The following is a 12,651-nucleotide window of genomic DNA, read 5'->3' on the forward strand; positions in this document are numbered from 1 at the left end:
CTGCAGCGTCCTGTGCTTGCACCCCCAACACAGGCAAGCCCAAAGCATTCTCTCTGCAGCGTCCTGTGCTTGCATCGAGTATACCACAAGAACAATAAGCTGCCTTTGCCTTTTTGTTTTAAAATGTCACTCCTGCCCAACCCCAAGAAGACTAACATGATGCCAGCAGAGCCTCAGCTCACTAGTGATCATAAAAACTCAGGAAAGGAAGAAAGGAGAGAAGTGCTGGGAGACGACCCACCTGGCGTCCTGGGCAGGCTTCTCTACCCTTCCTGTCAGTCCTGCTCACAGTGAAAGATGATTCAAAAAAAAACAAAAAACAAAAAACAAATACCCACAGACTTTGGTCCCTGAGGAGCAACAGCATTAGGGGTTCCTCTCAGCTCCACTCTCATTTCCTTCTCAGTGGCCCTACTGTGCCACCTCCAGGGCCCCTTCTGACTTACCAACATGGACATTCTTGGATATGACTGGCAGAGGGTCAGTCTCCTGCTCCGGCTTGATGAGAATGGAGACAGCAGAGGATGCTGTGATCTCCCTGAGAAGGCTGCTCATGCCCTGCGTGGACTCCTTCAGCAAAGATGTCACATTCTGCGTTGACTCTTTTAAGAGGTCAGAGACAGTGGGAGCAAATTTGCTCTGCCCATTCAAATCCTTGTTGTCAATGTTAATTGCAAAGAGTATAGAGTTCAGACCTGTCAAAAAAAAGTAGGGAGGAGACACTGCAGTGCTTACTGTCATGTGGTCACACCCCCAGCAAAAAGACAGTCTACAAGGGACACAAGAGGACAAGTACTCGTCTTCAGCATCTATAAAACCATCCGACCCTGCATTGGTAGACAGAAGTTCATGTGGACAGAGTGAGAAAGTCAGCCAACAAGAGTCACCTAGAAGCTGATGGTGGGAGTTTGGGAGAGGGGCTTGCCTGGACTGAGGCACAGAAAGCCACGAGGCAGCTCACATCTCCCAGAGTTCTGCTTCTCTGTCTGTGCAATTTTGAAAACAGTAACCATCTCAGGTTTGTGAGTACTGAAGACTTTACCTACCGACACCCCATCAAGAGCTTAGTGTGCACCAAACAGGTCCTTACAGTTACTATAGCCAAGACTGACACTGGCTGGCAATCTACAGCCTATAAATAAAACCACAGCCAAAGCCTGACTCTCTCATCCCTAGATGAGCCTAACATGGCCCTCATGCAGGGGTCCATGTCAGGTTTTAGAAGAAAAAGAGTGTAATGTGATTCCTCCAGCCACAGTCACAGCAATCCAGGGCCTCACTTCACACTGATAAGCTGCATACAAAGCCTTTTATTTCCTTTGCCTCTCTTAAAGTCCAAAAAGGTGCCTGCAAAGCTAACAGTGTTCTCAGTTCACAGAGGAGGACAGAAGAGGTAACAGAGCTGACAGAATTCAGCTGACAAGAAGCAAAACCAGGGTCAAGGCAGTCAGCCAATCTCCAGTTCTTTATTGCTCGCCTGCCAGGCCACAAGCCACGCTCTTCAACCATGCGCATCATCTGCACGGTGTCAAATTCTAGACAAATTGGCCCAACATAAAAAGCAACACAACAGTCAAGAGGACACAGAGCATCATGGCATCCACTCCCAGAAGCTCTCTGCTCACCAAGCTTCTCAGGACTCATCAGCCCTGGCCTCACCAGGCTTACCAGCTGCCATGGTAGGGAGCATGCTGGACCTTTCTTCATCCATCACAAAAGACCAATCTTCATAGAATGTGCTGCAAAAGCAAAAAGAAAAGAGACGACTCTTAGAGGAAGGTAGTTCTCAGTATCCATTACTAGCCAATGATGCCATTCCATGGCTCCCTAACAAACACCAGGCCTAGTCTGTCACCCAGAAGGAATTTGGTCCCTCTCCACTTTGAAGTTTCTCACTAGAAACACAGATCTGAATGCACAGACCCTGACTTCCTTCTTGGTCCCCTGAGACCCTGAGCTTTAGAGGACTGAAATAGATATGTGCAGATGTATTTATAAAGAAACAAAGTTGAGGAGGACAGAGGGATGGACTCCACTCAACAAGGTACCACGAGATAGACAGGAAGTCACCAACAAGGCTCATCTGATTGGCTCATTCAAGAAAAGATAATTTCAGAAGCAATTACAGAGCTTCAGGAATCCATCAACAGGGCATGCACTTACAATAACTTCTGGGCTACAAACTCACACTCCAAGTTAGTCATGGGAAAACCCGGGAGGGTAAAGGGCTCCTGTGAACTTCAGTAGCAGTCAGGGAAGCCTACAGGTACCTAAGGCAATCCAGCCAATCAACAGTACAGCAGAGCTTAAAAGCAGGTCTCACAAGTCTAATTTCCAAGACTTGGTCAATAATTTATATGACTCTGTTAGGCAATAAACCACCAGCCTCCTCAATGCCAGGTAACACAATTCTAAATGCAGCTTCAATACTGTCATTCTGTGCTGAGCGACCTGCAGTTCAGCAAGAGACAGAGGAAAGCAGCTGTCGATGTGACTGAGACAGTCGACAGGGAGCATGACAGGAGGATAACAAACCTTGTCAGGCCAGCATGCTGATCACACTGAATTCCACAGCAAACTGGAATCAGTTGAACTAGCTTTTGTATATGTAAATGAATCTGAAGAATGTGTGAGATAGAATGTGTGCCTATTGTGTGTGTAAGAGAGAAAGAAAGTGTGTGAATGAAAGAGTGTGAGTGTGTGAGAGAGAAAATGTGTGTGTGTGAGAGTGTGAGAGTGTGTGTGTGTGTATGTGTGAGAGAGAGAATATGTGTGAGAATGTGCATGTGAAAGAGTGTGTGTGAGAAAGAGTGTATGTGTGAGTGTGTGTGTTTGGGAGAGAGAATATGTGTGAGTATGTGTATGTGGGAGAGTGTGTGTGAGAGTGAGAGAGAATGTGTATGTGTGAGTGTGTGTGAGAGAGAGTGTGTATGAAAGAATGTGTGTACATGTGTGCCTGTAAGAGTGTAAGTGTGTCCATGAATGTGCTTGCATATAGAGGTCAGAGAACAACCTCTAGTGTAATTCCACAGGATCCATTCACCTTCTTTGAGACAGGGTCTCTCATTGGCCTGGAAATGCCTGAGTAGGCTAGGCTGGGTGGCCAGTGATTCCCCAGGGATCCACCTGTCTCTGCCTCCTCATCACTGGGACATGCAGCACTGTGCTAGCTCTTTTTATGTGGATTGTAGTTGCTGTTGGTTTGAACTGTCTTCTTTGTTGTTTTAATTTTATTTTTATTATTGTATACATGTGTATCTGCAGGATGTGTGTGATTCGGGCACACATGTAGAGGTCTACAGAAACTTTTCAGGAGTCAGTTCTCTCTCCTTCCACTCTAGGATTCATGGGACCTGGAAGCTGGACTCGGAGTTAATGTCTGTGACCAGGAAGATCCGCATCAGTGACCCGGGGGTTTTTAAAAGCAAGTCCAGAGCACCCACAGAATCACTAGTAGAATTAGACCCCAGAGCAACGGGGGCCCACAGGACGGAGTCTCTGTCCAGCATGCACGAGTACCTGAGTCAGATTTCCAGTAAAGAAAAAAGTAAAGCTGAGAAGAAGTTGTTGGGGGTTAAGGGGACTACCGAAGCAGAAAGGGAAACCTGAACCTGCAGAAAACTGGCAAGACTGAAATCAAGGGGCTGCTGCAGTGCTAAGAAGCCAGCTTACTACATTAACAGAATTTAAGTGTCAAGTCTAGGCCCTGCTAACACGGAAGGCCCCAGAGAGGGCTCCTTGGGTCATCAGGTGACATAAACTGTCTAGTCTACCATCCTCACAGGCAAGGAATAACACAAAGAAATAAAACTAGCCAGCCCAGGCCTGTGAGGCTTCTCAAATGTTGCTTACTACAACACAAGCTGACCTGAGTAAACTTTATGCTTAAGAAAAAAATAGCACATGATAAAAAAATGAAAGTGTTTAATAAAAACAAAGCACTTCCTTCCCTGATATCTCACATACTGAGCAGGCCTGGTTGGTCATACAGGCCTTTAATCCTAGAAACAGACCAGCATGGGCTATAACAGTGAGGTCCAGGCTAGCCTGGATTACATGTGAGTATTGTCTCAAAATAAACAAAAGAATAAACTAAGATTCTATATCTTTTGGTCAGTTTTGGATTGAGTACACTAAAGAATCCCAAATTAAAACTCCACAGAGTGAAGGGCAGTCTGTGTCCTAAGGCAATAGCTGTCTGTATCCAAGGCCTTGATCACACCAAGCACTGATGGAGTGCTGGCTACGGGTGCCACACAGGGTCCCTTCTAGACCTTGTGGCATTTGTCCTCCTACTAAGGGAATGGCTAGCAGGGCTGCAGTGGGGAAGCCCCTTCTCCCCTGGCTGAGAGACTAGGGCCATCCTGCTGGGTACCTGAGCCTGGTGCGGTCAGCCAGCAGCATCTGCAAGTAGCGCTCAAGGGAGTGCTCATTTAGGGCGCAGCGCAGCCAGGCCCGGCCTCGGCCAACGTCAGCGGTGATGTGGTGCAGGGAGTAGAAGCGCTGCAGCTCGTGCTTGCTGAGGACCTCCTTCACGTAGACCCAGAACACGGGCTCTGGGGAGAGAAGCAGGTGTCACAGAGCCTGCAAGCTGGTCTCTACAGTAATGTCAGTCAGTAGGCAACTTTATGGGGTATAAATGGCATTACTTCCTTAGTATAGACAATGTAGAACAAAGCAATAATCAAAACAGGGTCTCAACCCCCACCCAGACCACTATTCCTTGTTAACATTTTCAAAACTTTCCAGCCAGTCTTTTTTTCTTGCACCTTTTTTAACACAAAAATCAACATTTGTAACGCTAAATTGTGTCGCCAAACATAACCACACCCTCATTCCTGAAAGATGTGACTGTAGCCTGACACAGTGAAGAACTCTTGGCAACTCTGATGATGTCAATTCCTGTGGACGACACACATGTCTTCATAAGAAGGCAGAGACACTGACCCACGGGAGAGGTCATGTGACTAGAGAAGCAATGATTAGAAGGATGTGGCCACTTCCAAAGAATGGCAGCAGCCAGCAGCCCAAGCTGGGAGAGGTGAGAACAGTTGCTATCCTATAGTACCAGCAGGAACCAGCCTGCCATTGTCATCCTGACATGTCAGCCAAGTGAAACTGACCTAGGAGCTGCAGCTCCCAGGACTATGAGCAGAGATATTTTTAAGCCACACATGATGCCATGTATCTGCAGGCCTGGCTAATCAGGTAGCTGAGACAACAGTGGAGTTTGAGCCAAGCAAGTTCAAAGTTAACCTGGGCAACATAGCAAGATCCCATCCCATCTCAACAACAACAAAAAAAAAACTACATTAGAGAGTATATTATTGTATATGTATGTACATACATACATACATACATACATACATACAAACAATTTTGTATCTTGATTCAGTTTTTCCTAAATCATCAACATTTCCCAGAATCGAAAGTCCTCGGAACAATTTTGTATCCTTACTTATTCACACAGTCTTCTGAATGTTGAACATGATTTCTGGCGGCTTCCTGGTAGGATATAATTTTGCTCTATCTTGATTACAAAGAATTTGCTGCTTCCCCTCAGGTAGAAAAGAACATCCTAGAACATGAATAATCACCCTCCTTTCTAGATCCTCAGGAGAGCTTTCTCAATGGTCAACTACTTGGTATAAGGACAGGAAGCAACTGAAGGCTATGGGAAGGCTATATAAGGTTGTACTGAGCCATAGACAGCCAGCCATTCTTACTGGCATCTCTTCAGGTCTACCTTTCTTAGCCATGAGCTCCATTACTTGAAAGTGGAAATCCTAGGGCAGACCTCCTCTTGGGATCAGCTTTTACAGCATCGGCTCATCGGCACTTCTTCACGCTATGGTCAGAATCGCAACGATAGCCATTAGCTCTTGAGTATTAACTGTGCACCAGCCATTGCCCAGACATTTCATAATTTACCTCACTCACACCAAGGCTGCCTCTCCAAGGCAAGGCCAGCAAGTCCCGCCTATTAATGTAAATGTTAATAAGCAGTCCAGGTGAGCAGGAGTGTGGTGCCAAACACAAGCCACTCAGATCACATTTAGTCTCTGCCACCTTCAAAGTGAACATGCCTACAACTGTTTGATTTCTAACTGGGGCAGCGCCAGCTTTCCGCTGCTAAACCCAGCTTTCTTTTTTATTAACTTATTTTGTTTAATCATCATCATATCATTATTGTCATTAGCATATGCTTTGATGTTTTGTCTACATGTATGTCTGTGAAAAGGTGCCAGATCCTCTAGAACTGGAATTACAGACAATCGTGAGATGGGTGCTGGGAATCGAACCCAGGTCCTCTGGAAGAGCAGCCAGTACTCTTAACCACTGTGCCATTTCTCCAGCCCTGAGATACAGCTTTCAGTCCAGGAGCCAAACAGGTATGTAGACCCTTCTGAGAACACTAAAGTCATTGAGGTTTTCTTCCAGAAGAATGCAAATATGCACAGCTCCAAAAGCTACACCCAGATTAAGAAGCTTACTCTACTACTCCAGTTTAACCAACTTAGGCTAGCTGCATCATTCTAGTGAGTCCCGAGCAGTGCCAAACCAGGAGAGAGAACAAGGACTCATCATTAAGGGGCCTTCAATCCAGCTCACAGGACAAACAGGGGATGAGATCACTCAGCTATGTAGCCTTGGGTAGGCACAGAATCATGCTAAACCTCAGATTCCTATCCCATGAGCACAGAATAGATGGACTGGGATTGTGGGTTGCCTGGAGAAAAGAGCAGGTAGAGTATTAAGCACAAGGTCCACATGTGAACCCAACAATGGCAGCCTGACACAAGATAACCAATACCCAGGGCTAAGAGGAGGCGCTATGTAGCCTTCTCTTTCCCTTTCTGTACCAGTAGCACCTAAATGTGTATATATGAATGTATAGGTATTTGGGGACCCAGCCACTCTTCCAGGTCTTTTTACTTTGTTACTTATATTTAGTGTGTGTGTGTGTGTGTGTGTGTGTGTGTGTGTGTGTGTGTGTGTATCCACCACATGTGTGCAAACGGCAGAGGACAACTTGCAGGAGTAAGTTTTCTCCTTCCAACATGTGGATTCCAGAGACTGAACTCGGGTTGTAAGGCTTGGTAACCAGAGCCTTCAGCTGAACCATTGCACTGGCTTCATGTTTCAGAACAAACTTCTCAGGAAGAAAGAGAAAGCGCAGTTCACTCTCAGCCCTCACACAGCAAACTCATGGGACTATACAACCACACAAAAGAGGCTGCAGACCCTTCTCTGCCTCTCTGCTGTTTCCTACCAACTGAACCATACTGTCCAGGAAGCACCCAGACTCTGAAGACTTACAAGGATTAGGAAGCTCCTAAAAGTTACAAGATTCACAGGGCCCCATCCAAAGTGATAAAGGCATCAAGCACCTCCTGAGGAGAGTACTCTGGTAGAGCTGACTGAACATTGGACAGTAAGCCCCAGGGATGCAGCTTTGTTGAGTCATCACCCATGCTATGCCTTCCTATGATACAGCTTCCCCTGAACTAGCCATGCTTCTGTGAGTAACCTCAAAAAACTCACTAGTTCATCAAACTGGATTCAGGTAGAGTCATTTTTGTGCCTGTCATTATTTCCCTATCTGCTATGCAAGAGATTTGTTCATGTCCAAGAAAAGTTACATTTAAACACCAGCACAGGGTACTCTGGGGAACACAGTACCCTTCAAGTAACTCTCACTCACATTCTGCTCAAAAAGCTGCAGTGACCTCCCTCTGACCTTGAATACCAGGAACACTTTACTGTAAAGTCTGTTTTCACCTTTCCAGTTTGCAAATTGCTTACCATGAGGATCCTCTTCAAGCCTGTCAGCGATGCCACTGATGATAAGAATTATCCCAGCAGGGCTTCACTCCAGAATTAATGTGCTCTATTTAAAGTACAGCTCACCTGCCTCTCAATGCAAGCAGCGCCTATAATTTAATTTTGAAATCTATAGTGATCTGTTTTGAAATGTGGAGAAAGTTCCAGAAGCATGCCAGGGCTTCAACTTCTCAGAGAACCCAAGAGTAACTGCCAGCAAGAACAGAGCCAGGAAGGGGTTGCTGCAGTGAGCTATCTGGAGACCCTGTTTGTAGCTGACTAACAGAACCAGCTTTTGGCAGCTCCTAACAAGTCTTGACTTTCGTTGGTAATGCCAAAAATTCATACCTTGCATGGGTTCAATGCATGATGGGTAAAGTGCTTGATTAACAATAGGAAGACTTGAGTTCAGATCTCTAGCACCCATGTAAAAAAGCCAGGTTCAGCTGGGTGTGGTGGTACATGCCTTTAACCCCAGTACTTAGAAGGTAGATGTAGGTGGATCACTGTGAGTCAAAGCCAACCTGGTCTCTACATAAACTTCAGGCCAGCCAGAGCTCCACAATGAGACACTGACTTAAAACCTCGGTACAACAGTGCACATGCAACCCCAGCTCTGGAAAATCAGAGACAGGAAGATCCTGTGGCCTGCTAGTCAGCCATTCTAACCCAATAAGAGAGCTCCTGCTTCAGTGAAGGATTCTTTCTCAAAAAATAAGACACAAAGCAATTTAAGAAGACACTTAACCTGACCTCTGGCCTGCACAAACACATGTACATGCATGAACACACACACAAACTGAAATAACATGTAAAATGTGCATAGAAGTTGACTAAATTAGTGTCAGCCACAGCTCAAATGCTGGATCTCTAAGACCAAAGTGTCCTTTGGTAAAGGGCTATCTGCCACTTGAACCAGAACACAGCTAGTGTGATGAAATGGAGTTTGTTCTCTGATCATCTGATGAGCCCCTACACAGGACTCATACCCCTGAATAACAACACTTCTCCAGAGTCTACAGGGGAAGCAGCTCACTGACCAGCAGCTCTCCTATGAGACTTGAAAGGGTGCAACAGAGCAGGGTAAAGCACTGTACAAAATTAAGCAACGTTATCACCCAGCTCTAAGGACCTGGGTCCTGGTAAACAAGTAGAAAGGGTATCTTTCTCTCACATGATTAGACAGGATAGGTATTCGCTCCAAGACTCTGAATGACCAAAGTCTTGACTTCATCTAAGGTCAGTCACAGAGGGTAATCACACCTCTGGGCCTCAAAGTGACAAACAGAAGGTGAAGAAGGGCTCAGATAAAGCCAGCTGTCACTCTTTTATCAGGCAAGGATAAGCAACCCCAGAAAACCACAAGGAAGCAGAGTGGAGAAAAGAGCAGGGGCCGGCCTGGCCACTCCTGGGTACCTGGAAAGGAGGGCGCACCACAGAGCAAACTCCGGGGAGCGAATCTGACACAAGGAACCAGCACACATAGCCAAACTCAGCCATCCATGCTAAGACAGTAGCAATCCACACTGCCCTCCAGCCTAAGAGCTGGGGGGAAACTGCTGTTCATGCCCAGGATCGCCTAACCAATGAACAGGGGGTCAGCAAAGTGCCCAAGAGGGGCTTTGTCACTCCACTACCTTCCAGGTGGCCGCAAGGCTATGTCTAGAGCAGAGGGGCTGTGGTTTAAACATAAATCATAAATAGTAAAAATCTGTCTATCAAACACATCAACCTGATCCTTTTTGTTTTTATAAATCCATGAAAAGTACACATAATAAAATTCACCATTTTAACCATTTTTAATTTTTATTACATTTTACTGTCTCCTTCTCTCTCTCTCTCTCTCTCTCTCTCTCTCTCTCTCTCTCTCTCTCTCTCTGTGTGTGTGTGTGTGTGTGTGTGTGTGTGTGTGTGTGTGTGTGTTTTAACACAACAACTTAACTTAAAAGAGTCCATTGTCAGTCAGCAAAGCATGGTGGCACACACCTTTAATCACAACACTTGGGAGGCAGAGGTAGGCAGATCCCTGAGAGTTCAAGGCCAGCCTGGTCTACAGAGTAAGTTCCAGGACAGCCAGAGCTACACGGAGAAACCCTGTCTTGAAAAACAAAACAAAGTCAGTTCTCTTCTTCCACCCTATGAATCCAGGAATCAAACACAAATCCTCATGCTTGCACAACAGGCAGTGTGCACCGCGGGCAGTGTGTGTGTGTGTGTGTGTGTGTGTGTGTGATTTTTGGTATGTGCAACATGTGAGTGGTGAATGTGTGTTGTGTATGAACATGTGGGTGTGGCATATGTACACACAGGAGGCCAGAGGAGAATACAGAGTGTCCTGCTCCACCACACTCTCCTCAATCCTTTAAGATGAATCTCTCGCTTAAACCTGAAGCAAGGCTGGTAGCCAGCACCAAGCCCCAGCAGTGCTTGGTTTCTGCCCAACACGGTAGTAGCATGACAGGCACGTGTACAGCCACACCCAGCATTTTACACAGAGAGGCAATAGAGATTTGAACTCAGATTCTCAAGCTTGCATAGCCAGCACTCTGACCCACCTAACCATCTCCCTAGCCCCAGAAATCAAGGCTTCTAAAGCTTGTGACTCATCTCCTTTTAGGTGTGTAGTTGATCTTTGAAGAGGCATATTCATCCTGAGATGAGTAAAGGACCCAAGGAACTTCCAAGCAGGTAAGCTCCCCAAAAATTGACAAATCAGATATCAAATATGAGCCTTCATGACGCATCAAAAATAAAGACCTTAAAAACAGTCAGCAGTCACAACATCCCCGAGAGACATTAGTCCAGATATACCATACTGCTTCTCAGTACTAGGGATCAAACCAGGCACATGCTAGGCAAGGACCATGCCACTGAGGTATAGTCCTCTTTACAGAGGCAGGATCTCATTTGAACTTGCAATCCTCCTGCCTCAGCACCCAGAACTTGACATACTGGAACCCACTCATGCACTCATTTCCCTTGCATTGGCATTGATCCTATGCCACCTAGATGCCAAGGCCCCTCCCAGGGGTGGGGGGTGGGGATAGCCCATGGACATCTTCACAGTCTAGATAGAGCCCATAGGTCAAGGAACAGCATCCCAATAGCTCTCCCAATAAGGCCAGCCATTCTTTACCATAGCTAACCACTTGTTAGTAACCCTGGACACAGTTCAGTATTCTCTCCACGTGGTCAGCAGACATCCTTCCGAGACCTCTTTCACCAGAAGTAGATTTGCAGGTTCATAACAATAACAATGAAACCCCAAGAAGGAACTGAAAGCACCGCATGAAGCGGAGACACACAGAGCGGACTTCCCCATTTATCAAGATGGCTTTCCTGGCACAAGCACCTTCCTCAGAAACCAGTGTTCTATAGAAATGAAATCATTGCCCAAGGGGACTCAGAGAATCAAAATGTAAACTCTGCTTTGAGTTAAGTGCAATGGACCATTTTCAAAAATCCCCACCTAGGCTCAAGAAGTCAGTATCTTGCTGAAAGATGGGGAAAGAGAGCAGAAGCTGGGGGTTAGCTTCCCAGGAAAATTAGCACTTTGCCAGAAGTCATGATTTTGACATAGTCTTCAGTCACCTCTATGATATACAGACTCTAAGCTACAGCAATAAGTAAGCCCGGACCCTGCCCCTTCCCTTCCAGGAAAAGCAACAGGCAGGAGAGCAGGCCCCACTATCAGGAGGCCTCACAGAGATCGGGTTCAGGGCTGCTGAGGCACACAGTAAAGGTGAACTGGGTAGGGAGATCAAGAAAGAAACGTGAAATTTCTAAGGAGTATACATTAAAACCACAGGGAGATAGCACATCGTGTCCCTTTGGAGCTAGCATGTCATGCCCTGTTGGGAATTGGTTCTAATGCTTTGTCTTAATTCAGCTCCCAAAGCCACGCTTCTAGACCTGAAGGTCCCTGTCCACAGCTCACTTCAATTAGTAATAAAGAATTGACTGATACACAGCCAATGGTTGGGCAGGGAGATGGAGGCAGGACCTTTAGATTGCACGGGCAAGGGACCACGAGAGAGAGGAAAAGAACAAGAGAATCACCATGACTCAGAGGGAGGGGATCAGCTACAGGAGGAAGATCATCCAGCAATGTAGGTAGAAAGGGAAAGTGGCCCTATGACAGTCAGGGGCGGGAGGTGGGGGGAGGCTTCCCAGAAGGTAACAGGGCAGGAAAGATAAAATATAGATTTACAAGATGTTAAACCAAGATTACCACAAGTGGATGCAGGGAGGTTTAGAAGTGCCAAACCATTGAGCTAGTCAAGGCATATTAAAATTAGCTGGGGTGTGTGTGTGTGTGTGTGTGTGTGTGTGTATGAGTGTGCGTGTGCGCGCATCTTTCATTCACGAATCCAGAGCTCTTGGACAGGTGCAGTGCGTGCTCTACCCTGGCAGGAGGCAGAGCAGTTTAATCAATTCACTGCTACAATGTCCATTTGGATGGCTATTAGTTTTTATGGGGTTTTCTTAAGTCTGATACAACAGACCCAAGAAACCAAGCAAGATGGTGCCACTCACTAAGCATAGTTTTTCTGAAGAGTCTATATTTTCCACTAGGAGCCAAGGACCCGGGAAGAAGTATAATCACATGGTGTCTTGTCTTCACAAGATTACCATCTCAAAGGGATTAGGAACACCTGGCAACTGAATATGGTACTGTAAGGTAGAGTGAGATCTCCTGCCCTTTCTTCTAGAAGACACAGGTGGGATGTTCCTGTCTGCAAAGGGACAACAGGTAACCACTTTATACATTATGGACCATGAGGTCTCTATAGTAACTGACACAAACAGTTGTGTTCCAATAAAACT

General features: G+C 46.1%; 1 protein-coding gene across 1 annotated transcript in view; it reads right to left on the minus strand.

Moving 5' to 3' along the window:
- Positions 1–12,651, minus strand: part of Snx29 (sorting nexin 29) — a 386,660-nt gene that overhangs the window by 329,140 nt on the left and 44,869 nt on the right. The window contains exons 5-7 of the mRNA XM_028778358.1: positions 4,376–4,556; positions 1,669–1,739; positions 447–695 (exon numbers count right to left, since the gene is read on the minus strand). Of these exons, the coding sequence (XP_028634191.1) occupies positions 447–695; positions 1,669–1,739; positions 4,376–4,556 (501 nt within the window). The remainder of the gene's footprint in view (positions 1–446; positions 696–1,668; positions 1,740–4,375; positions 4,557–12,651) is intronic.

The sequence above is a fragment of the Grammomys surdaster genome, unplaced genomic scaffold, assembly GCF_004785775.1.
Source record: "Grammomys surdaster isolate TR1022 unplaced genomic scaffold, NIH_TR_1.0 334, whole genome shotgun sequence".
NCBI classification, from domain to species: Eukaryota; Metazoa; Chordata; class Mammalia; order Rodentia; family Muridae; genus Grammomys; species Grammomys surdaster.